At 40.4% G+C, this 27,457-nt stretch overlaps 1 protein-coding gene across 3 annotated transcripts in view; it reads left to right on the top strand.

Moving 5' to 3' along the window:
- DOK6 (docking protein 6) overlaps window positions 1–27,457 on the top strand; it is a 171,580-nt gene that overhangs the window by 90,028 nt on the left and 54,095 nt on the right. For all 3 annotated transcript variants that reach the window (XM_035125321.3, XM_035125322.3, XM_088675295.1), the window contains exons 3-4: window positions 6,303–6,417; window positions 20,589–20,708. In XM_035125321.3, coding sequence (XP_034981212.1) covers window positions 6,303–6,417; window positions 20,589–20,708 — 235 coding nt within the window. The remainder of the gene's footprint in view (window positions 1–6,302; window positions 6,418–20,588; window positions 20,709–27,457) is intronic.

The raw sequence follows: 27,457 nt of genomic DNA, 5'->3' as shown, positions 1-27,457 counted from the left end.
TGAAAAACATTTTTTTTTAAGACAGACTAGAACTCATAAACATATAGAAAAGCACATTTTGCTAGGGAAAAATCAGCATGGCTTTTGCAAAAGGAAGTCCTTCCTTTAGTAAGCTTTCAAAATAATTTCACAGCCAACAATTATGCATGGTATAGCTGGTCTATATCTACCTACCTACATCTATCTATCTATCTACAGTGGTGCCTCACAAGACAAAATTAATTCGTTCCGCGAGTCGCTTCGTCTAGCGATAATTTCATCTTGCGAAGCGCGGGTTGCCGCGGCAAACAAAAAACAAAACAAAAACCACAAAAAATTGTCTTGCGAAGCGCAGCCATAGGAAACTTCATCTTGCGAGTCACCAAAAACACCACAAGACGCTTTCGTCTAGCGAGTTTTTCGTTGCACAAGGCATTCGTCTTGCGAGGTACTACTGTATCATCTATCTATCTATCTATCTATCTATCTATCTATCTATCTATCTATCTACCATCTATCTAAAGTCTCCTTCACACGCTAAACCAGGCATCCCCAAACTTCGGCCCTCCAGATGTTTTGGACTACAATTCCCATCTTCCCCGACCATTGGTCCTGTTAGCTAGGGATCATGGGAGTTGTAGGCCAAAACATCTGGAGGGCCGCAGTTTGGGGGTGCCTGTGCTAAACCAACAGAAGGGAACTTCATCTGTAGAATTCCTTAGCACTGCATTAAATACCTTCCCAAGTATCCATGCATTGCATATAGTTATCTGAATAGCAGCAGATTATACATATAGGCCTCTATGCAATCTGGAACTCTGCATGTGGAACTGATTGATGTTGGTTCACAAATCTAGTTTGTGTGGAGTGCTCAGGTCACAATTTTCCTGGTTTGGACATCACAGGAAACATATTTAATAAAGCAGAAAATCTTTTCTGAAGTCAGGAGTATACAGGGAGAGAACCGAGTGCTCATTCCTACTCCCTCCAAAAACATGGTTTTTTAACTGAGAACATTGTAACCCAAAACCGTTCCTAACATGAGGCGCACTTTCGCTAATGGCGCCTCCTGCTGCTGCCACACCACTGGCGCACAACATTCGCTCACATCCTGGGGCAAAGTTCGCAACCGGGAGCATCTACTTCTGAGTTAGTGGAGCTCATAACCCGAAGCATTTGTAAGGAGGGTGGTACGTAACACGAGGTTCCACTGTATAGGTGACCAAAGGGGATGACCAAAGGGGAACACAATCTTTGCTTTGTAGGAGCATCTGCAAGGAGTACCAGTGTAAATGGTATTTGACAAGATTCAGCATCACCATTTTTTTAAAAAAATATTATATTCTGGAAAAGGTTTACTACAAAATGATTTCAGTAATTTCTCAAATTATAATAATAGCCATATAATACAGTTTTTATCACTGACTGACTGAAATGCTACTTAAAAAACTTATATGTAGCTTATAGTTCAGATCTTTGAAAGATTGTGATCCAATCTTTCCCCCTTTTTTCTATTCCAGAGAGAACTTTTTTTCCTATATGAAAGGGATATGTAACAGATTTGGTGCTCACAGATGAATACATACACTAAATTCTTGTTCCTGTTCTTTGAGTAGCTAGGAATCTTTCCTTTCAAAAAGAAGAATTGAGACTGTACTACATGGGGTTGTTGGAAGACTCTTGGCATCACACGCCATCATGTCTGCTTGATCTTTCCTTCCTAGAAACTGATTAGCGGGTATTCAGATACATCAACTTTGCTTGAATGGGAGAAGGGTTCTGACCCAGGCTTCTGAGCTTTCCTCTTGTCACTGTTCCACTTGCTGCCTCCCTTCCTGCCCAGTTTGTAGCCCAGCTGCACACTTGGCATTTATAGTTACAGCTCTCGGGCTAAGCTAATCCCTTCCCTGCTGCTTTTCTGTATTCCATAGTTGTTTGCAAACAAAACCCACAATTTCTTAAGTATAGGGAAAGTCTTCATTGTATTTCAGTTGGGCAGTCTTCTCTCTCTCCCTCTCCCCCAGTTTTTCTACATTTGGTTATGGGAGTTCCAGTTTAGATTTCAGGAGAGAGGATTAACAAGGGGAGGAGAGAAGGAAACAGAGAGAGAGAGAGAGAGAGAGAGAGAGAGAGAGAGAGAGAGAGAGAAGTTTACAAACACATTCCTGGTACAGTCCATCTGGATTGCATACCTGCTATCGTTCTCCAAAGGAAAGGACTCAGCATTTGCAGCTGCTTTATTCCTTTGCCCCTTGTTCTTAGAAGGAAAGCATAATCTTTATTGCTTAAAAAAGTGTGAAACAGCAGCTGCCCTGGGGCAGCTCTGACCTTTCTTTATTTCTCTACAACAAATAAGAAACGAGTAGTTCCCTAGTTCCATTTTGCCCAGCAATATTTCTGTTCAGGCCAACTGACGATGTTACGAGGCCTGTTCAAGTCTGGTAAATGCAGCTACTGCAGTAAAACTTTAACTGGCACTTATAATGGCAAAGGAGAGGGTTGCAACTGGGGCATTTAACTCTAAACAATAGGTTCCATTACTTAAGTTCCAAAGCGCCCAGACTTCCAAAGCATTTGGCTATCTGTGTTGCTAGCATCATATTGCCTCCATGGCTTTCTGCAACTATACTACCTGAAGCAGTTTCCCTGGAGCAGTGAATATGGGGTTTGACCTTGGACGAGAGAGGCTTAAGCTCACATTACTACTCAGTCTAAATACTCACTTGAATTGCCCTAAGTGTATCGCTGTTTCTCAGTTCCTACACATGACTGTGGTTATTTCAAGGATAAAATAAGATGAAATAATATCATATACAACAAAATGATACTCCTCTCCGAATTTTATGGTATAAACTTTCTTGCTCCAGTGTATGCCCATCTAACTCTGTGAATGTTGTGATTGATTTAATGATGTTTCTCACAAAATTAAGCACGGAAGCATGAGCTCCTCTCTCTCTCTTTTGCACTTATCCCACCTTTCTTCATTGGCAGTGTACTAGGGTTCCCAGAGTCACCCAGCCAGGCACTAATAAAATCCAGACTGCCTTAGCTTCAGCTGGGGTTTGGCCTTACGTATATGCCTTTAGATCATTATCTGAGACCTGTATTTAATAGACTATTTCAGTGCCGCAGGTGCTGCCAGGAAGTTGAATGATTAGCATGTAGTGCCACCCACATGGTTGTGCGGAGAGGAATGCTGCCAGGGAATGCCTCAAACAGTATGTGGTTTTCCTAATGTTTGTACAGATTATTTGCTTCAACCTTCACTTCTGTGAGAGAACTCAGAGTAGCTTAGGTATTATTCTCAAGTTGTCTCCTGGGCAGGAGGTTACATGGTAGTACATGCTTACATGCACAGTTACTGCGTCATCCACCAGTCACCAGAATTCTGTTGTCCTCAAACACATGGGCATCCCCATATGATTTGGCTTTCAGGTAACAACTATGTTGTTGGGATAACTTTATAAAAAGTTGTGTATTATGGCCCCTGTGAAGTGTACAGGTTTACTGTATTTTCCAGTCAAACGTTTACTCCATGCATCAATGCAGAAGTATAGCCTAGCATCACAGATCCACCTATAATATATACTGTATATGAGAAAAACAATGACTTCTGAGAGACCCTTGCTCATTTTGCCTTTTTTCAAGAAAGTAAAAAAGATAAGCAATCTTTTAAAAAGGTGTACATGTATCCAGTAAAACTGCTTTCCAGGTGTTGCTTGCTTCCAGACTAAATATTGCTCACTTAAAATGCAGTCTGGTAACTGCTCAAATCCTAGAAATATTGACCAAAAAGCAGCTTAGCTAACAGCGGGCTACATTGTGACATGTGGAAGGACCTTCAGCGGATGAATCTGTTGGGCACCCCAGTACTTTCTGTTCGAGGTAGAACACTTTAGAAGCTAAATCATGTGAGGTTTTTTTTGTTTGGTTTTTTTTTTTTTTACATAACAGAACAAAGTTGGAACTAAATGTGTCTAAACTTGTGCAAAGGTACTATTGGGTTCATAAAGTTCACGTCTTTGTGGGATTAGGCTCCTAAGGAAAAAACTGAATAGTCTGTGGGAAGCCTCTAGAGAGCCTGGAAAACTAATTAGATCATACTTCAAGGTGTTTTTTGTTTGCTACAAGCCAGACACAAATTAGTCCCCAGTGTATACTTAATATCCACAACCCTATTTTCTGAGCTGATCCATTCTTAAAATTACTAGTCACACCTTGATCATTGTGTTGTTTCCTCCCTTCTTGATGCTAATGTGAAATGTTTGTGTAAACCAAGATAAGCAGAAAAAGAGCTTGCTTATTCTGCAGTTAATACATTTTGATAGCTTATTTCTTCCCCAAATCCATAAAACCAATACAGTACTAGTTTTCTTGGCTGATCTTTGCCCTTGGAATATTTCAGATGAATGCCAAAGTTGCATTTTCTGGTTCAGGCTTGGATATCCCTAGAATTACCAGCTCACTTTAAAGGGAAAGAACTCCACATCAATGCAAAAGTATGTGGCGCTAATTGGCATGATGGATGAACTTTCTTCTTGCTGACGCTGTAGAGTTTTCTGAGATGGAAACTTATTTGCTGCTACTACTGCAACAAATTTGCCAGTTTAGGAATTCAGACAAGTGGCTTGTATATCATGAAGTAATTCACAAAGCCAAAGGAGATGAAAATGAATAGGCTCTATCGCTCTGAGATTCTCGAAGTATAATAAAAATAAATAAATCATGTGTGACAGAATGGTTATTCTAGAGCAGTGTTTCCCAACTGGTTGTCCGCGGACCCCCAGGGGTCCGCGAGCTATGCGAGAGGGGTCCGCAAGACTGGGACTCTGGCGAGGCAAGATGGCGGCGCGGAGCTCCTAAACTCAACGAACGTGCTAGTGCCGCCAAATCAGCCCCCAAACAAGCAGAAAGCCACCCAAACCGCAGCCGCTGCTGCGTGGGAGCTGAACCCTTCCCCCGCGAGTCCACCCGCCCACCGCCCGGCCGGCCGCCAGCCGCCGGCGCCCGCTGCCTGCGCCCACTGCCTGGGGCTCCCGCGTCTGCAGGGGGGAGTAGTCAGCCCCCTGCACCAGCCCCTCCCCGCCGCCACATCATACCCCTCTGCCAGCCAATAGGGCTCAGGGGGCGGAGTCCAGCTGCGGCGGGAGAATCTTTCCAGCTTCTTGTTGGACTTCCGGCGAGGCATTATTGGCGCGCGCCACGGCGCCACCGAGCTCCTGAGGGTAGCCAGCGTGTTCGCGCTGCCCAAAGGGCTCCTGAGCCGCTGAGACCGCCGCCGCGTGCATTCTTGGCCAAGTGAGTTGCGACAGATTTATACCTCATTGATTTCAATGGGCCTTAAGCATGAGTTGGATTGGGATAGCTGATTGTGAGGGTCCTTTATTCTACGGCTACTGCTTTAGTTTAGTATCTGAACAGTACAAGTTAAAACTTGGTAATTTAATGAAATTAGGGGGCCTTTCACACCTCTCTCCTATATTGCCTTACTCCCTATAACAGGGACAAGTAAATAAGTATATTTCTCATTAATATCAGTTCTGTATATGTTCAAGTCATGAGTCCATCCATATTAGCCTGCAGATTTTTCTCTAAAAGTCTGCAGGAAAATTCACATTTAAACATGAATTTTTTTAAAGGGCCTTTCTCTCAAAATGCACATTTTAAATGTTATTTGCTGTCCAAATACAGTATGCATTTCAAGTACATGTTGTTGATGTATTTATTTTTTTGGTGGTGTTTGAGCCAAGAGCAGTATTGAAAGATTTGGGAACTAAACAAGCCAGTGGTTAAATTGGAACTGTACATTATTTCAATACTTGCATTTCAAAACAAGACCAGTGCAGGCTAAATCCTGTGTTTTTGACAGAATTACAAGCCTGGTAGATGAAGGGAATGCTGTGGATATAGCCTATCTTGATTTCAGCAAGGCCTTTGACAAGGTGCCCCATGATATTCTTGTAAAGAAGCTGGTAAAATGTGGTCTAGAACTGAAAATTAAAACTAACTGTATACTGATGGAGTACTCTGTTGTAACTAAAAAGACTCTTAATTTGGCTCTCACTTTTTAATTTTAGGATTAGGAATTAATGGGGGTCCTTGTCACAATAGCGGCTCGATGAGGGGTCCTCGAGAAAATTTTGTTGGGAACCCCTGTTCTAGAAACAATTCTGCAGCTCCAACACACACACACACACACACACACACACACTGTTTGATAAAGTCCATTCCATGGTCATCAGAAAATGATGAAAATTGAACATTTGGGTTTTTTCTCCTCCTGTTTATAAACCAAACTAAATTCTATATCTCTTCATTTTAAGGTAACTGAGCTGCACAACATCAAAAACATAACCAGACTGCCTCGAGAGACAAAGAAGCATGCAGTGGCAATTATCTTCCATGATGAGACATCAAAGACATTTGCCTGTGAGTCAGGTAAGCAATTATTACCACATCTTCAGCCTGAGTAAATTAAGCTGCTTATGAAACAATGCTTCAGATGGATTAAGATACAGCATTTAAACAGGGTGCCTTATCTTAATGAGAATATGCCATAATATCTTTTTTTAGCATACAGAGATAAATGTGTCCCTCCCCCTTTTAAAAAAAAAGACTAGTTTGGGTGCTTGTTTCTTATTTTTCTCTGTCTGGATTTAGCCCCCAGTTGGATACAAGACCCTTGAGGCTTTCATCTAAACTTCTAGAGCTGAGTAAACAATGCCAATGGGATGCTATTAAGACAAGCGTTGATGTGAATTATCAGGGGTTGCCTCTTTTTTTTTTTTGCCAAGTATTGCTTTAGGCACTTTCTAGGGTAGTAACAATCCTGTCACTATAAGAGAGTAGCAAAGAACAGTTAAAATTCCAGTTCAGCTTCAAATAGTTTATGGCTGGCTGTTTAGAACAAAGTTTTGATAGATCTACTCTCTACATTTTATGAAACAAATCACTACCATTTGCCAGTCATCCTGTCTTAAAAGATTCTGTCTTCTGGAAAAAAATAAATTATGTTTTCAGTATGTGAAGTCAATATTGGTATTAATTTCTCCCCCTTCACAACCATTATGCTGGCCTGCGCTGCATGTTATGCAAAACCAAACCATGGATAATGATGACGATGATGATGATTTACATTTCTATACCACCCTTCTTCTGAGGATCACAGGATGGTTTACAGTATAAAAATACAAACGTGCATAACAAGCAAAAACAATACCTCCCCTGCACACAAACAGTTTAAAAGGCCATAGCTTGTTTAATTAGCCAAATGCCTAATTAAAGAGAGGAAAGAGGGAAAAGAGGAATGTGCCTTATCTTGGAATGTGCCTGGCAGCTAATGATATGTAATGAAGGTGCCAGGTGAGCTTCTTTGGGGAGAGCATTCCACAAGTCGGAAGCCACTGTTCTCATGTTGCTGCTCTCTCAACCTGTTGGGGATCTGTCACATGAAGAACGGCCTCTGATAATGATTACAGGGTCTGGGTTGGTTCATATGGAGAGATGCAGTCCTTGAGGTGTTGTGGTCCTGAGAAACGAATGAAGAGAGTCCGTGCCCTGAATGACATATCAGATACTGATGGTTTTGTTGACATTTGGAACCGCTTTATAAAATAACCAAATGAACATCCTGATGGCTGGCACTCACCTAATACACATATAGATTTATGGGAAAATTTGGTGCATTAGTCTTCTGTTTTGGCGAAGGGAGTTCCTGGAATTTTTTCTTGAAAATTAATAAAATCTTTATTAAAACTGTTGCGGTCCTGAGCCATTTAAGGCTCTGTAGGTCAAAACCATCCCTTTGTATTGGTCCCAGAAACTATTTGACAGCCAGTTCAGTCAAGGAGGGATCTGTGTAATATACTCAAACCGTCTTGCCCTGGTGAGCAACCTGGCCGCTGAATTCTGCACCATCTGCACCAGTTTCCATACCATCTTCAGAGGCAGCCCCATGTATAACCTAGTAATCTAACCTAGAGGTTACCAGAGCACAGATGACAGAAGTTAGGCTATCCCTGACCAGAGAGCAGTGCAGCTGGGCCACCACCCAAAGCTGATGGAAGCCTCTCCGCACTTTGGAGCATGAATGTGAGGACATGTCAAAAGATTGCAGCCACTCTGTTTCTCCCTGGTTGTTCTTGCGGTAAGCAAGCTGCTCTGTCACAGAGCTTGACCCCCAAAGTGCAAGAATTTTTGATTAGATTAAAGGAATGGGACTAAACGTCCCTCCTCATAGCTGATGACTCTTTGGAGCATGCAGCTGTGGAAGAACGATACAAAAGGCTTGCATGTATGTGCTCTCAGCAGAAGGTTAAAATGTGGTTGTTTTTTATTCACTTGAAGTTTGTATTCAAAAGTTTTTAAAAGTTTTCTTAAAAGATAATAATGGAAGTGGAAACTTGCTTCATATAGCTGGCTTCCCCCTCTTTTGCGTGGAAGTGCGTATTTATTGTGGCCTTTGTTCTCAAGACAATTTGAAATATTTTTGTTCATACCCATTGTTATCCTGCAATAAAAGAAAGCAAACATTTCCTGAACAGATCTTGTGTGCTGCTTTTATATAAAAAGTGGTGTGCTTTTCAATTCTTGCTTCTCTGCTTTGCTGCTTTCTCTGAGAAAACGCCAGCCAGAGAAGCAGATGACAGATCGCTTTGCAAAGCCAAAGCAATTCCTAGGGATATAAATGGCTAGGGAAGGAAGCCATCTAAGAAGCAAAAATGGTATTGTCAAAGTGCTCCCAGTGGGTTAGATTGTGCTAAGTCCCATGTGGTAACCAGTATTTCAAAGTGCAACAGCAAATAGAGTAATTTTTCACAGATATGTATCCCTGTTCACAGATGAGCTAAGTCCATGGACTCCCAAGAGAAAATTACACAGGCACTATGTTATTGCAAGACTTCCAACTCCCATTTCACTTTAAATCCTTTTAGTGTTGTTCCAGGTTGGACAGGGTGACCTTCTAAAACCTCCTTCCCTATGGCTCCCTTTCTGTGTTCCATCAGTAGTGTATTAAAAGACTAATGCTTAGATCACATGAGTGGTTCCATAGTACCACTGTATCTGTAGCTTGACAGCTGACTTTAATGTGGAAAATCCATGTGATTTGAACATTTTTTTTGCACATTACATATAGAAGTGTTTGTGTAAAGGGAAAGGGACCCTGACCGTTAGGTCCAGTCACGGAGGACTCTGGGGTTGCGGTGCTCATCTCGCTTTACTGGCCAAGGGAGCCTGCGTACAGCTTCTGGGTCATGTGGCCAGCATGACTAGGCCGCTTCTGGCAAAGCAGAGCAGTGCACAGAAACACCTTTTACCTTCCCTCTGGAGCGGTACCTATTTATCTACTTGCACTTCGTGCTTTCAAACTGCTAGGTTGGCAGGAGGAGGGACCAAGCAATGGGAGATTCGAACCATCAATCTTCTGATCAGCAAGCCCTAGGCTCTGTTTTTTAACCCACATTTTTTGCACATTACATATAGAAGTGTTTGTGTAGCAGCTATCAAAACTCAAAAGGTAATGTGAATGTTGGAAATACATGTTTTCATGGATAATGAAGATTTCAGTGACTACTAACCCTGTTTCCCCAGAGAGGATGGGGAAACCCAGCCAGATGGGCAGGGTATACCGGTAAATATATTATTATTATTATTAGCTAGTTTCTACCTTCACTGTTGGATGTAGTTTGCTTCTGAATACCAATTGCTGGAAACCACAGGAGAGGGTGTTGTCTCACTGGCTGGCCACTGTGAGAAGAAGATGCTGAGCCTAAATAGGCTACTGACCTGATCCAGAGGGCTCTTATGTTCTTGTGGAGTTGTGAGAATTCTGAACGTACTTACTTATAAACCACACCTTTACTATGGTGCAGTTTCAAACATTGCCAACTGCATATTTGACCGGTAGATTCACAAAAACCCCAGTAGAACATCGTCTATGCCCTTGCCTTATGAAAATTAAAGAGGATCTTATACATTACCTCCTCTATTGCCCCATTTATTCGGGCTTTAGAGACGCAATGCTGCAAATTATACCCAACTCCATAATCAATCCTGCAGACAGAGTAAAATTTTTGTTGGTTGATGCAAACCCACGTATTACCCATGCGGTAGCGGTTTTTGTGATGAAGGCCATGAAAGCCAGGGAAAGATTTATAGATGACAATGTAAAGACCCCTTCATCGTCTGTTTAACTCGTTGCTTGTTTTCCTTCTCTTCGTGTTTTGTGGGATGAAGGTTTTGTTGGGATATTATGAAATGGATTTTAATATTTTTAATTATTGTTGTGTTGATATTTGTGTACAGGCATGGTCCTCACAATAAACGGATTTGATTGATTATAAACCACACCTTAGCTAAAAGTGTTCCCAGAGTGGCTTACAAGAATAAGTAGAAAGATAGCCCTGTCATCTGCTTTCCTGCTTGATATTACAAGGCAGGCATAGAAAACTTGCTTCATTCTTTGATTGATTGATTGATTCATTCATTCATTCATTCATTCAATTTATGCCCTGGTTATGATGGAACTGTGTGTACTGTGCATTCTTGGGGTTGTTGGTCAGACCTGGACCAGTTTGCATGTATGTTCAGATACAGGGCACGTTAGTACTCTCAACATCTTTATGAAACCAATCAGAATATTTTGCAGAAATCTAGAACCTATGTCATAGCCGATTAACACCATGATGATGACATAACCTTTCACAATATTTTCTGCATCTTAGTTGTACCCACTAAAAGTATACATTATTTCCGAAACATAATTTGTTTGTTTCTTGTGTCTGTTAAAAAGTTAATTGATTACCCTAGGCCAGCCACTGTGCTTCCTGCATTGAATTGTTGAGCAATTACTTTTGCATAGGAAAGAACAAAAAGAATGAAGATTACATAGAGCAATGATGTCTGTCTATATATACACATAAGCATATATATTAAGCTAGGTACGCCCTGGAGTTTGCAGTCCAGATGAGCAACATTTAAACAAAAAGCAACTGTAAACATTTTCTCGCTTTTAGTTCATGCTAATTAATTAATTAGAGTCCCCTTTTAATTAGGCAGCTGGATATTGATGGTTCCAAATGGATTAGTTTGGTTGGGTGGGGGGGAATCTATGGTTCTCATTATTTTCAAAAGAACCAAGGCTTATGCATACAGTATTTGTTTTCCTTTGTCCCTGTTATCTCATGCTTTGTGTAGCATCTTGCCTGAAAGTTGAGTTTTGGAGAACACAAAAGCTTGTTGCTATTTTGTGACATTTTGATTGGTCCTAAAGAAAGTATTCTCCAACTGTGGGTTTTGGAATATTTGACTCAGTTATATCTCTGATGTGTGGTACTTTCAGCTTTGCAATTGCTCAGATTTCATTATTGACCTTTATAAAAGTGCAAACTATTGACATTTTACTCTGTGTTTGCCAAACATTTGTTAACAGAATCATTGAATTGTCAATCTAGTTGACTGGGACCCTCAATCTTAACATAAGAGAGAGAGAGAGAGAGAGAGAGAGAGAGAGAGAGAGAGAGAGAGAGAGAGAGACTAAACTCTGTTGCCTAAATTTTGAAAATGCTGTGAAAAACCATCTGTCCATTTCTTTTCTGCAGCTTTCCCAAACTCACTTTTTTCACTGTTTCCTGACATTTTAAACTTCTCTTTATTTCTATTTTCCCATACATGTTATGTCTTTATATAACAAGCTTTCAGGTAGGCCCCAAAGAAAGTACTTAATTTTAGGCTGTGTGTGTGTGTGTGTGTGTGAGAGAGAGAGAGAGAGAGAGAGAGAGAGAGAGAGAGAGAGAGAGAGAGAGAGAACTAAATTGAGTACTGAGTACACCCACCCACCTCAGCTTAGTCTATTTATATTTCAGTCACTCTGTGAAAGCACCATCATTTGCTTTAATGTCTCAATATTTCTTCATTCAGTTTATCAGTTTGGAAAGTTGGGCAAAGTGAACCTAATCCACCCAGGCTATCTCAGGGTAAAACACTGAGTCCAGAGAGAAATTATTTTAGGTGGGATAAAGGTGTACTACTGACTGTGGTCATCTGTGATTATGATGTACAGTTTAAAAATCCTTTTTGTAAGTTAGCTTTGCATGAGATCTTTTTGTAAGCTGGATGGGGAAAATACAAAAATCAAGTATGATAATGTGTACCCCTCTCAAATTAAACTATTTAATGCTATCAGTCCATACACGCTACAATCCTCCATACATCTGTGCAAGAAATATAGAGGTGGGCAGCTTGATCGTGTAGGTTGGACTTAACTGCTGTGGTCATTTGATCTATAGCAGCTAAAGTAGTTATAGCAAGTGTGGGGATGTCTTGCTACATTTCATTTCCTATTCTCCTATAACTCATCCTCAGTTCCAGAGCTGATAAACATCACATATAATGGAACATAAGAAACTATAATATATCCTGTCCTCTTAAAATATATCCTGACACACCCTAGATCACACCCTGCATATAAGCCTTGATGGAGCAGCTGCAACTACCGCTGACTTTACAGCACTGGGACTTGTTGGTTGCTATTAAAGCACAGCAACTGAAAGAATCAAGCCTTGATTTTTGCGGCAGATGTATTATAAACACAATCTGGTTTTTAGTTGGAAGACCAGCACTGTGACTCACAGTGCCACAGATTGCTCAAGGTGCATACATACTTGTCATTTTCAGAACTATTCTAGGATGCTAGAACCAGATTTACAGTAGCTGTCAGCTAGTGTAGCATTGGGGTAAGGGGTAACAGCCTGAGCTCTGCTACAGAAGCTGCCACTTCAAATCCCAGATGACTATGAACCACTTTCTGGCTTTGGGCAAGCCAGTCTTCTCTCAGCTTTGTGCCCCCTCCATACTAATTACAATCATCTAAGGAAGCTTGCCCCCTTCTAGCGAAAGGCCCTGAGACCACTATACTACACTGTAGCACTAAAATGTTCTTTGAAAGGCCTTGCTGTAAACTGAGGTTGTAGCATTTTATTGATTAATCAGTTGGTCACTAGTCAGGCAGAAAAATTATATTATTTTTAGTGTAAAAGCTGAATATGGAAAGCGCCATTTTAAACAGGCATAATATTTTCTATCTGGCCACTTAACATGGTTGGTCGTCATTGGGCTTCTTTTGTTCTTCTTCTTTTTTGGCACAGTAGATGCTTTTTTGAGGGGAGTCCTAAAAATGTACTTTTGCAAACCTTGGTTTTTTTTTGGGGGGGGGGTTGCAAACCTTGGTTTGCAATGCGGATATCTCCCTCTTGTTTTGCAGTTATCTGGGTTTTGCTACATAACTACCGGTATTGGCACTCAACACCTGAGTTTGATATTAGAGGGAGCAATTGTGTTGCGTGCCACTATTAAATATAGCGGTCATTTTAGTAGACTTTCAACCAGTCAGAGATGCAGCATTTCAGAAAATTCATAAAGTGATTAATCTATTTACAGCTGCATGTACTGCAAATACAACATAAATTGCCAAATGCAAGTGAGACCAAACAGTGACAGAAAACAGAAAATGAAAAATAGACCTGGTATTTCAGGTTAGGTGCAGTAAATTACCATGTTATTCATTGAAATCTCTCCAGGCCCAGCTGCTCATACATCATCTGTCAATAGCCTAAATTCCATATATAAATTTTTGTCATTTTTGTGTGCTGTCTCTAAATGTGCATTATTCTCAGAGGATGCTTGGAGTTGCGCAAGTCATGTGACTCTGCAATATGGCTCATACTTTCACAAATCCCCCTAAAGAGCTAACCTACATTCTAAGGAAATGAATAGAGTACCCAGTTCCACCACTGGTGAAATATTAATTTGCAGGCAAATTTTTATCCCCCCATTATGACTTTAAACCAGTAGGGCTAAACAGGAATTCATGGTTTGTGGATGACTGATATATGCAGTAGAGGCTGTTCCACCAGGGCTATTAGGGCACAGCCCTCCCAATGATAAAGTCAAGCAATTTTTAAGGACCCCTTTCCCCCCAAAAAAATCTCAAAGCCACATACTCTTTCCTCCCCCACACTCATTTTATAATTTAATGAACTTACAGAGGCTTGAAAGTTCACCATTTTATGACTGTAACTTCTACAGGTGCGCCTGTCACTAGAAGTGTATTTCAAAGGTTCTGGTTAGGCTTTTTACTCCATCTCAGGGACAATTGGCTCTGGTCAGTACAGGAATATTGAGAGTTGCATGGCAGGCCACATTTTGGGTGCTTTCCCCCACAAGCCGAGTAGAGGGCGAATAACACTTAGGACACCAGTGTGGGTGCAAATAGCAAGTGTTATTGACTACAGTGAGGCAAGGGGGCGACATGACATTTGGTAAAGATCCATTAGCCCCCAAGACTTCCGATCTCAGGGACCCAGGTGGCGCTGTGGTTAAACCACTGAGCCTAGGGCTTGCTGATCAGAAGTTCGGCGGTTCAAATCCCTGTGACGGGGTGAGCTCCCGTTGCTCGGTCCCAGCTCCTGCCAACCTAGCAGTTCGAAAGCACGTCAAAATGCAAGTAGATAAATAGGAACTGCTACAGCGGGAAGGTAAACGGCGTTTCCGTGTGCTGCTCTGGTTTGCCAGAAGCGGCTTTGTCATGCTGGCCACATGACCTGGAAGCTATACGCCGGCTCCCTCGGCCAATAATGTGAGATGAGCGCGCAACCCCAGAGTCGGTCATGACTGGACCTAATGGTCAGGGGTCCCTTTACCTTTACCTTTACTTCCGATCTCAAGCCCAATACACCATCCCAGCACACCTGCTGGGGACTGTCCTGGGAGTTGACCAGTGTAGAAGGATCCAGTTGGGTGCATGCCGTGGGGCTGGAGTCTCACTGGTAACCTGAGATGGGTGGTGCCAGGCCCAGCCCACTAGGACCGGGAACTGGTGCACCTTCTCAAGACCCCTTGTGTGGGTCTCCCCCATGTTTATATCCTACCCATTGCTATTTCCACACAAGACGTGGCAAAATCTATGTGCGTAGTGCCTAACAGTCATGCGCTATCCACCAAGAAAAGGCAAAAACCTCTCTATCGATGGCCAATGGTTGCTGAGAGGAAAATTCCTTTCCAGCTCTGAAAAACAGTGGCCACTTAATGCCTTAGACTGAGGAAGACTTTAAAACCAAGGGAGGGCTGGGAAATCTGGTCCCGGAAGTCCATTCTTAAACCAAAGCGTTCTTAAACCAAGGCGTGCTTTCTCATAGCAGCGGGGGACTCAATTTACCAATGGAACACACACAACAAGAAGCGAAACATGTTCTTATTCCAAGGCAAAGTTCACAAACCAAAACATCTACTTCTGGGTTTGCAGCGTTCTTAATCCAAGTTGTTCATAAACTAAGCTGTTCTTAAACCAAGGTACCACTGTAGTGTGTGAGAGAAACCAATAGCGGAGCTGACAATGCTCTTAAAGGATCTGACATTGCACCCCAGCTCACCAGGCCCTATGAAAGGAGTAGTTCAGTCAGTAGACTGACTGAAGGGATAGCCCAGCCAGTAGAGCATGAGACTCTTAATCTCAGGGTTGTGAGTTCACGCCCCACTCCTGCATTTCAGGACTAGATGACCCTAATGGTCCCTTCCAACGCTACAATTCTATGATCTATGAAATGAGAATGCCTGTAAAATCCCAGGTGGGAGAATTGGGGGATACTGGGTATTGTGGCATTGGTGCTGCCCCAAAGTCTGGCTCCTGCTCTTAATTCTTTGCTGGGCCACTCTTTTTATCTGGGATCTTCACACAGCAACACAACTCTACATGTTTGAGTTGACTGCAGTTTATGGCCCACTTTGAAAGCCACATATTTGGCTAATTGAGTGCAATATAAATACTACAGTAAATAAGTTGTTTCAGAAGATGATGCATTTATGATTAGGACTATTTTGTCCACAGAGTGTTTTATTTATTTATCTCATAGGATCTATACACCTCTTGATTGTAAAAAACAAAAACAAAAAAAACCTAAAAGTGGTTTACAAATTACAAAACAGTAAAATCAAGGGGGGAAAATGCAACCCTACTTTAAGTCACACCAAAGTTCAAAGCACTATAACAGATTTAAATTGTATCAGCTTTCGGAGCATCTGGGTTGGCTTGTCTAAACAGTAATGTTTAAAGCAGGTGCTGAAAAGAGTACAGTAAAGGCACCTGCTTGATTTCACTAACGTGTAGGCACTGCCACAGTAAATGATCAAATTCTTTCAACGACGGAATCGGTGATTGTAATAGATGGTTGATTATCGCTTAGAGATTTCAATCCTGGTCTTCTAATGCATTCACATTAATCAGAATGGCTTACTACAATCACGATGCCATAATCCAGAATATATATAAAAAATACAGATCAACGATATAAAAGCAGCCACAGTAGATACAAAAACAGGCTATAAAAAGCTGGGTTTTCCCCCCATAGAAGCTCATTTGTGCAGCACTCTAAGCATATCAGAACTTGGAAGAAGTCAAACAAAGCTCCTGATCATAAGGAGCTGGCAGGCTGGCAAGGGAGGAGATGGCCCCTAAAGAGGGGATTAGGCTCTTTGTGAGAAAATAATTATCCCAGTACCTTATTCATAACATTTTATGAAGCTATCAATTATGAAAAAAGGAAACAAAAATGTTATCATCTGTTCAGTAAATAGGAGGAAAGAACACATAACCTTTGCTACAATAGAATTGAAATTTTATGGCAAATTTAGTGCTTCTTCAATAATGAAAGAAAATCCAGAAGCAAATCTTCCTGTATCAATATATACATGGATGAATGGAAAATTGAATCAATTTTTGCAATTATGAAAAGCACAAAAACACATATTCTGTTTACCTAATGAAGTTTTAGACCTTTTCATAAGAATGAATGTATTTGTATTGTGCTAATCAACATTTTTAATATCTTCTACATTATTGTTTAGATATTATTCAGAATTAACCAATATTATTCACAGACACAGCTATCAGTGCAAAATAATAATAAAGCGAAGTTGTTTCATACCACCGGCTAAATTATTTAAAATGCTCCTCCCTCCAGTTGTAACTTAGAACTGTTGGCTGTAATTTCATTGTTCTAAATCTAAAGAGAAACAATTTTCTCCCTTGCTTACTGCAGTTTAATCCAGGCAACAAAGCTTCTTATCTATGAAGGATACAGTAATCTGAACTACGTCAAACTCCAGTGGCATCTGTTACATCTTTTAAAAACAAAAAAGCTTGCTGAGCTGGCGACTTTGATTTTATAGCAACAGGCAAAGCAAAAGACAAGCAGCCTGCCTCCAAGTCCAATATAAATGACTAATGGTCCTGGATAATATTGCAGTAGCAAAGAATAAACAAGCAGCCCCTTCCACTGATATACTGAAGTTTCAACACAAAGTCTTATCTTTTCAGGGTACCATATCTTATTATCTTATAGTCTTCTTAGGAGAGCAAATCACATGCCTTTCTTAAGGAGAGCAATTGGCGAAGAAATGCCCCAGATGGGAACAGGAGTGTAGCTAGCTGCTCCGACACCCAGGGTATTGCAGTAGGCCCTTTTGTCACCCCCTCCGGGATGACACCCGGGCTGGACGGCAGCCCCCTTTCTTTGCCCCTGGATGGGAATCACACATCAACACTGATAATGAATATTTATAGATAGAGAATTCCCATTAAACAAAGTTTGTTTTATTTTTGTAAGCTTCTTAGCGGGTCTATTTACAGTCAAGCCATATATACATTTTGTTAAATAAACAATAATATAAAATAGCTGTCCATTGTTACAGTGGCGTCGCGAATGGAGGATCCTACATTTGCAGCTACAGCCATGAGCAGAGGATCCCAGCACCATCCATACGGTGCTTGAGCGGTGCCGGCGCCAAACCGCTATGTACAGCACATGTGCGGTGGCGTTGTGTACAGCGCATGTGTGCGACACCGCACATGCGCTGTACATAGCAGTTTGCTACCCCGATTGTCACAACGCCTTCGTTTGCCCCCTGCATTGTTGACAACTCTCCACCTCCACCCAAGAAACACAATCCCACTTACTTGCCTTATGTAATGGGGAAATTCACAAGGCAAATTTCGCTATAGGGTGGCGATGTCCTTTTGCCATGAATTAGCTAGATTAAACATACCTTAAAAACACAAAATGTGGTAGCTAGTGCATCACAAATTACATTAACGTTTCAAAAGTTGAATCAGCTACTCTCAAGCCTCATCCAAAATAGCAGCTTTAATTCTTCCTGCCTTTGCTTGATGGAATTAAGTGGCCAGGCCAAATAGATTGTCTGAGAGAGATAATTGCAAAACAACTTTGGGATCAGTTGCTTCTGTTTAACTGATCCTGCTTGGGTTCTTGGCCAGCACCTGATATTTCTGTCTGTAAGTTTAGTTTCAGAGTGGTTGAAGACAATGAACTGAGGCCTCTACTGCAGTCTGTATCCAGTCTGGGTCTGGGACACAACAGAACAGAAACTGAAATGCGGGCTGCCTGGGGTTGATCTTACTGAATAGGCTGGAACCCCCCCCCCCTTTTTTTTTCTTTCATTGATCCTGCCTTGTTTTATAGATATGCCATATGTTGATTATTTTTGATACCATCCGTTTCTCTGTCTAGTTCATACTTGTGTACTTTAAATCTTGATCCAGTCCTTCCTGTCAAAAGAGATTAGTAGATTTTGGCATTCCACGGGATGAGAAGATACTCACTGATAGCTTGTTTTCCCAGATGAGGATGTATTCTTTATCCCCATCAGAAATGTCTTAATCAGGTCAGATAACAACAGCTGTCTGGACATCCTCTCAAGAGACAAAAGCTTCTGCTCAAAATTCTGTCCGCATGAAGAAAGGAATGGTTGTTTGGTGCTTGCAAAGGTTACGAATTTATTGTGAATGGGGGGGGGGGGTAGTTTTCAAAATTTAGATCCAAGCCAAGCCACATTTGATTAACTTCTGTCACCTAGAAGCAATTATTGTAATCGGTCTCAGCTCCTTTTGCTAGACTTCAGGACGCACAATTTCCCCCCTATTTATAAAAGTATTTCTCTATTGCCCTATTGCAAAACATCAGGTACAACAACATTTTTTTTAGCAATACAAAGCATATATGAAATATGTAGTCAGAGAGACTTTATATAACTATAAAAGATTCTATATTCTTTTGGAAGCCTTGAAGGGGTTCACCAGGTTCAGAGACTGGTCAAGGTCCAGAATGATCTACCCCTACCAACTCAGTATGTGAGAGCATGTGGCAGCCTTTCTCATATACCTCTAGAACAAGGATGGACAGACAACCTTTGGCCCTCCAGATGTTGTTGAACTCACATCAGTCCCAGCCAACATGTCCAATGACCATGGATTATGAAAGTTGGAATCTGACATCATAGGGAGGGCCACGGGTTCCCCGTCCCGGCAGTATCCCGTTTTGAGGGTGGAGGCTTTTGCTTTTAAACAGTAAATAAATAGTAAAGAGTACTTAATGTAATTGTTTATCAGGAAACAGTTGAAGACAAGGTCAAAACCAAGCAATTTACTTTAATAATCAGGACCAGAGGATTATTGCATCTATATGCTATATTGATTGGACATAAGCACCATGGTTTTAAAATAAAAAAAGAGGAAAATCAGTTGTAAGCAGGTCAGCAAGTTGGTTATGGGCGAAATGGCAGCTCTTGCAATCACATATACATATTCATAGTCTGAGCAAGAGGCTTTGGATGACTAGTGGCAAAAAGCACATCCGTTTATTAATACTATAATATAACAAAGGAAGTATGATTTGATAGAGATAGATATGATAGAGATAGAGAGCTATGTAGGCACCTCCCTACTTCCAGGCTCCCACGTGCATAAGTGAAATCATGTAAAGTGGGGAGCACCCCATTTAATACGGAGGGCGCATGGAGAGGAGAGAGAGACCCTGGAAATCACTTAGGGATGCTGCCCAGCCTGTCCTGAACCTGCCTGGCTGGCTGCAGGGAGCCAGTGGGCATGGTGGCAGCTGGCCATGGAGGGCAAGGGCTTATAAGGGCACAAAGCAGAACTGTGACCTAGCATACAACGCCAACTTAACTTAACACTGGCTTCCCTTACATGGGATTTTTTGGGATTTTCAGCATTAAGGAAACCCTTCATGTTTCTCATCAAAAGAAACCATCAAACCTTAGAGTTTAGTACTATCCTCCTCTCTTCTTCTCCCATTACCTGTTATGTCACCCATGCAGCAAACAGATTGTACATGTCACGGTGGCAATTAATAATATCCTGTGAAGGCTCCATACTTCCACTGCAAAAGTCATCTGGGCTAACAAAAATGGATAATGTGAATTCATCTTCACAGACCAAAAAATGATGTGCCTTAATGTCCCAAGTGATCAAGTTTCCAGTACAGTGAGCAGGCTGCAATTAATTTCCACTCACTATTAATCCATTTAAAATGCATTTGATATTTTTAACAAAAGCAATCATGAATCAAGATTAGTGTGTGTGTTTGTTTGTTTACTTTCTTTAAGCTGGAAGTTGTTCAATTACTACCCCGTAAATCAAATGCTTGCTGTCATTATGTACCTTCTTTTAAATTAAATCAAATACTGCAGACGCTTCGTGGTAACTCCTGGTAGTTTATTTGTTGTTCTTTTTCTTTCAGAGCTTGAGGCAGAAGAATGGTGCAAACATCTTTGTATAGAATGTTTAGGAACCAGGCTTAATGATATAAGTCTTGGTGAGCCTGATCTACTTGCTGCTGGAGTACAGAGAGAACAAAATGGTAGGTGTTTAGGCCATCTGGTCTCCTCTAAACATTATTGCCTCAACTTGTAGTAATTCATTTGTGGTAACTCGGCTTGGTTCTTTTATCTCTGACAAGACCTTGGTATGATGTTCAAAGCCCAAATAATAATTTTAAAAAACCCAGTAAATTGTGTGCCTATTCGTTGCACTGCAGTATAGGATTTGTAGTATTTATGACTGACAAAAAAAGGTGATGTGGGATATCATTAGCTAAAAAAAAATTAAGAAGATTATTAGCATTATTTAAATTTGTATGCCGCCCTTCATCCAAGGATCACAGGGGAGTTCACAACATGAAAATACAACATGAGAAAATAAAATGCATAATGAAAAAGATGAAAACAAACCAATAACCTCCCCTCCCACAAACACAAATCATCTTCAGCAGCAGCCCCACATATAATGCATAGACAACAGAAGTTAAGCTATCCCCCCCCCTTTTTTTAACTTGCAAAAAGTTTTTATTATATCATTTCAAAAATAAAGTACATAAAGAAAATATAAAAAATTGTTTCCGTTTACATCACTTTACATCATATTACTTGAGCTTATTTGACAAATCGAAAAGAAATCAATACCAAATAAATTTTTAAACTAAACACAATCATATGAATAAAAACCCATATAAAATAATACTATCAAATTTTAAAGTACAACATCCTTTAATTTCCCTTCTTATACAATACATATAACCCTTCTGTGACTTCCTATCAAACCCGAAGGTATGATCCAATCATTTTTGTGAGCATGTTTCAACTCAGTCCACAATATCTTTACCTTTTCCCATATACTCTTGCTTAACTATATCTCCATCGGAATTTAACTTGTTTAGGACCGTACTCAAGATTATTCAAATGCTGGTGTGACTAGCCGATTCCTGCTATATTTTTTAATATATACTTTATATCTTATCCATTTTTCTTGAAATTTTTGTTCAGATTCTCCTCTCAAACTGTCTGTTAGTTGGGCCATTTCAACATATTCCTGAAGCTTACTTTGCCACTCAGTTGTTGTTGGGGGTTCTGTTTCTTTCCATTTTTTAGCTATCAGGGTACGTGCTGTGGCCGTTCCATAGAGAAAAATCTCTTTTAGGTTTTTTGGAATAGCTTTGTTAATAATACTCAGTAGAAAGATTTCTGGCTTTTTATAAAGGGTTTTTTAGTTTTAGTTTTATAAAGGGTTTTTAATAGTTTTTTTAACTCATCATAAACTTGACCCCAAAAGTTTTTAACCTTTCTGCATAACCACCACATATGGTATAGGTCACCATTATTTCCCCCACATCTCCAGCATGAATTAGCTATGTTCTTATACAATCCCAGTTATAAATAAGACCACGTGTATTGATGAATGGCAAAAAGAACTGTCTAAATTTCTATGGGCCGGTAAGAGACCAAGAATTAAGCATAAAATTTTAATAGATACCAGGGACCGGGGAGGCTTTGGACTCCCCGACCTAAAACTATATTATGAAGCAGCATGCTTTTCTTGGCTAAGAGAATGGTTTTTACTCCAAGATACTGAACTATTAGACTTGGAAGGGCATGACTTATGGTATGGCTGGCATGCCTATTTAAACTATGATAAATATAGAGTGCATAATAACTTTACCGGTCACATAGTGAGGAACGCGTTGTTTAAGACATGGGAAAAATATAAAAAAAATATTAGAGCCAAAGAAGTTAGGCTATCCCTGTCCATATAGGAGTGCAGCTGGGACACCAGCTGAAGTTCATAGAAGGCACCAGAGAGGCTATGTGAGCCTCAAGTGGAACAGCAAAGGATCCAGGAGTACTTCCAAGTGATGTACCCACTCTTTCAGAGGGAGTGTAGTCAACCCCCAACTCAGAAAGTCATCCAGGATACCATGGTCAATGGTATCAAAAGCTGCTGGGAGGTCAAGAGGAATTAAAAGGGGCATGTTTCCCCAGTCTCACTCCTGGCAGAAATCATCATACAGGTTAGCCAAAGCAGTTTCTGTGCCAAAACTGCGCCTCATTGAAAAGGATCTAGAAAATCAGTTACATTCAAGAGTGCCTGGGTCTTGTCCATGACTACCCACTCAAGAACCTTACCCAAGAAGGGAGCATTGGCAACTAGCTGGTAATCACTTAGATTTTCCAAATCTGGGGAAGGCTTCTTAAGGAGTGGTCTTACCACTGTTTCTGTCAAGCAGGCAGGGACCACCGTCTCTCATAGGGAGGCATATTCTGAAAAGATACCACCAAAATAGAGGACAGTCATTATATAGTGTTGAAAAGAAAACCCTTCCTGGATTAATGTGCAGGAGATACCATGTATTTCAGAAGTGCTAGCAGAATTTTCACAATAATGTTTGAGGTGTAGTCGCTGGAACTGAAGTACTGGGCCTCAACTCTGTTCTTTGCAAACTATGGAAAGTAAGTGTGTCCCAGAAGGGTTGTCCGTGAGCTATGACTATCACAGTAGCAGGCAAGCACTGATGGAGCTGCTGGTCACATAAGTGGTCTGAACTGAACTGAAAGCCAGGATTGATGCTTCAGTGCACCATTTTACTACATTGACAGTTGACTACTAATAGAAATGAACACAATTAGCATGCTTATTGTCCTGTGGTAAATAAATGGGACGAAACAAACATGATTAGGCCAGTAGACACAAGGTCTCTGTGCAAGGCACACCCATAAGGAACCAAAGAGGTATGATTAGTGGCATCATTTAAAATGTAAGGAGTGAGTGAAATTGATGTTTCAGTAATATTCTGTGATGAATCATTAGGTACATTCCCTCAGACATTGCAATTTTGATAAATATCCCCCAGCGCAGAAATTTACATTTAAATTAACAGAGCTAAATCTGTCACCCTAACTCTAGAAAGCAAATCAGACATTGTGCTTGTATGTAGCAAGAGGACATGATGTAAACTGTTCATTAATAAATTCATTAGCTATGGGGAGAAATAGCATCTCTATAATAGGAATATAAATTTGGGTGAATCAACTTCAATGTATTCACCTGTACAAGTCCTATTTAAATGGATGGTAGCTTGTACAGAAATTCCCAATGAATTACATGTCCTTTGTTGTTGTGAAACCCATAAAGAAGAGATAGTTCTTAACATTGAATTCCACCCTGTATTTTTTAGGGTTGTAAATATTCTGGCTGTAAATTGTTTTAACTGGTATTAATATTGCATTTTTATATTGTTGCCTTATGGTGAAGGGCAGGAAAGAAATCTGATAAATAACAACAGCAACAGCCACTCTGTTTAATTAATTTAATTTAGACAGGTGTTCATGCGGCACAAACCTTCACAGTTGTTGGAAAATGAAACTAATGGAGCAGTTGAAGTGTGATGAGGGCAACTTGGGAAGCAGTGGCAAATAATATAAAGCCGGGACCAAAGCTAAACCTTGAATTATGACTTTCATTGTTCTTACACAAATATTTTGGCCTCACTCTAAGATCATAGCCACAACATTTCCTTCTGTATCTCTACCAACAGTACTGTGCCCCCCCCCCCCCGAGATTGTGTTTGTTTTCTTCCACTTCTGTTCATCTGCCTTCTCATTCTATTTGCACATCAAAGATCTGTAATGCAGCAGCTAATGGATGGTTAGCTGTGCTTTGTATCCAGCTTTCCATCTGGGATGATTTATGCAAAATGATATGATTAGAATCTGAAATGCTTTTGGTTTACAGTTGTTTTGCTTTATTGAGGTGAAGTGGTATACATGGGTACAGGATTTAAAGAATGAGTTTGTGTTTTTCTTTTGTTATTTAAATGATGATTGCCAAGTTTTCTGCATAATCAAAGTGCTTCATTTAGGCTTTGCATTGTTCATTCATTATGGCCTATGCCATGGTTTAGGTGGTTATCTGAACTGGGCTACAGTACCTACAGAACAGATCCATGTTTATACATTTAAAAGCATATTTGAGATACACTATTTTTGTTTTTTATTTATAAAAATATTTCTAAACTGCCATGTTAAAAGATGTCACGACGATGTGCAATAGACATCATAAAATTATAAAATATAGAACAAATGACCAACACAGAATCAAGTTAATTGTCTGAAAAAGCTTGGCAAAAAAAGAAGGTATTTTCAGCATGGGATGAAATATCAAAATTGTAGGTGTATCTGTGATTTAAATAGGAACAGTGTTCTAAAGTACAGTACTGCTGCCATTGCACTAAAGGCCTTAGTTTGTGCAGAAACTAAACACTGGGACAATCAGGGCTTCTCTAGATAATCTCAGTAAGGGACAAATGGTCCTTAGAGTAACTTGCAATTAGCTGCAATTTCTAAACCAACCTAAAGGGTAGTCCCACATAGAGAGAACTGCAATAGTCCCAAACTAGCAGATACCAAGTCATGCACCATTGTGGCCAAACTATCCCTGTCCAGGAATGAGCATAGCTGGTGTACCAGCCAAAGCTGTAAGAAATCACTCTTAGCAACTGGGGACACTTCTGCTCCAGTAATAGTGATGGCTCTAAGAGTAGTCCGAAGCTGCAGTGCTGTCAAGAACAGGCATCCTGCTAATTATCCAAACTTAGGAATGACTAACCCACAGGTTTCTGTCTTACTAGGATTGAGCTTCAGTTTCACTACATCTGACTAGATCTGCTGTTGTTTAGTCGTTTAGTCGTTTCCGACTCTTCGTGACCCCATGAACCATAGCACGCCATGGACCATAGCACACTGGTTAGCATAGATCTGCTAACCAGCCATTATTTAACTTGCCTTGCAAGTAGTATAATGTTCCAGCATGACAGGTATCAGAGGTGAAACACCAGTAATATTCAGAATGGTCCTTCCAAGAATGGTTTGAGATGGAGTTGTTATTTTCCACCCATGAGCTGTCAGATGTACTTTATTTATTTATTGTTTAGGCTGTATCTCTGATCAGTCATATTTGGCCTGTTTATCTTCATGGGTTCTGCCCAGGAAGCCAGTATTTGTTTTAACTTAGTGATTATATATCTGAATTGGTTTATAGAGAACATTCTACTCCAAAGCAATTGCTAAATAGTCCAAACCAAACAGAGGATCTATTTAGCTGTCTCCCTCTCCCTCTGTCTGTATCAGGGTGATTTCATTTTTCTAAACAAATTCTGCCTCGAACAACTTTGTTCTAAATTTGTGTCACTCCCTTTCTACAACTGGAAACACATTTGTTAGCAAGATCCAATAATGTTTTGTGTATATATGTCCATTAGCTTTGCTGAAAAACCCAGGGAATGGAACAATATTCTGTATAATCTTTTCAGTGCCTTGCATCATTTATGGATGATTATTTTCTGTTAACTTTTTAGTCACTTGGTTCTATTCTTGTAGTGTACCAATGCATAACTTTTTGTCTCAAGTCCTGAGTAATCGCTGTTGCTTCTGTTTCTTTGCCTTGCAGCTGATGTTCAATTTAATCATGAACATTTCTTCTTAATCCATGACACCTCACCTTAGACACTGACCTCCAATGCAGAGCAGACAAATGTCTCTTGCCATTTTGAGTATATCATGTTCCCTGAATGCCCTTTTCCAATAACATGCTCAAATAATTAAAGGAAGCTATGGGTTTTCCTCCTTTCTGTTGAACTTTTAGGTTTTGACTGTATTTTTTGCCCCACACCCAGAATGAAGACTTGATACACGGATTGGTTAAAGGTTATATTTATTGAAATATAACAAGGAAGACTTGTGCCAAAACAAACAGAAGTGCAAGCTGGTATAACCTGTGCTAGCAGGCAGAAAATCTCATGCTTGCTGCTAAGCGCCAAACCGTCTCAGAGCAACTCCTTCACCCAAACTGAAGGGAGGCAGAAACATATTCCCATAAAGGGAAACCATATGTGGATTGATTGACAGGTGCCAACCACCCCCTCTGCTCAACATTCAGAAGGTGGCACCTATGAGGCTGCAAGACCACCATACCAATCTGCCCCCCCAAGCCATTCAACAGTGGTGGTCCTTAGTGGAGTGCCGCCCACTCAACACTGTAAATCTGGTTACAGATGGAAGATGAAGAATCAGTAAACAAATGTGCTGAAAACTGCGAAAATCAGAAATCCCATATAAAATCAGAGTATTCTGCAGTGGAGACATAGCCTTTTCATACTTGGGATTTAGTTTTAAAGTACTTGTTGCAAGACTGACACCCATTAGTGTGATTAATGAGAAATATAGCCTCAGAGGAGAGGATGGATAGCCGTGACATTGAGTGAATCAGCTTAGGAGGTATCACTGGGACAAAAATTAAATGGACTGAGACAGAAAATAATATTGAGACTAACAAATTTACTTATAGCCATATGGGAGCTTTAGTCTTTGACATATACATAAGAATTCTTTGGCCACATAAATTTCTAAAAAAAAAAAACATTTCTTAGTTTTTCTCTGGTTTATTTCAGGCTTGTTTTTCTATCACCTCTCAAAAATTGCATATCATTTTGGAGTGATTTGCAGTGAATTGCAACTCCTTTGTAATCCTTAGCCCTGGTTTTGCTGTACAAGATTAGATCCTACATTGAGTTTTAAGTTTTTAAAACCTCACATTTTTAGGATAATCCTGTTAAATGCTAGGTCATATATGACTTCAGTATCCAGAGATCAAGACACAAGCTAATGCTTAGTGGTTTGCATTTGACAGCCAGAGGCAATATATGTCCCAGGATCATAGAAAAGACTAGTATTAAATGAGCTGAAATCAGTAACAGAGGTACATCTAAAGACACAAGTGTTG

Source organism: Zootoca vivipara, chromosome 8 (assembly GCF_965207765.1).
Source record: "Zootoca vivipara chromosome 8, rZooViv2.hap1.1, whole genome shotgun sequence".
NCBI lineage: Eukaryota > Metazoa > Chordata > Lepidosauria > Squamata > Lacertidae > Zootoca > Zootoca vivipara.
Note: the sequence above shows the minus strand (reverse complement) of the source record. Positions and strands in the feature narration are given on the sequence as shown.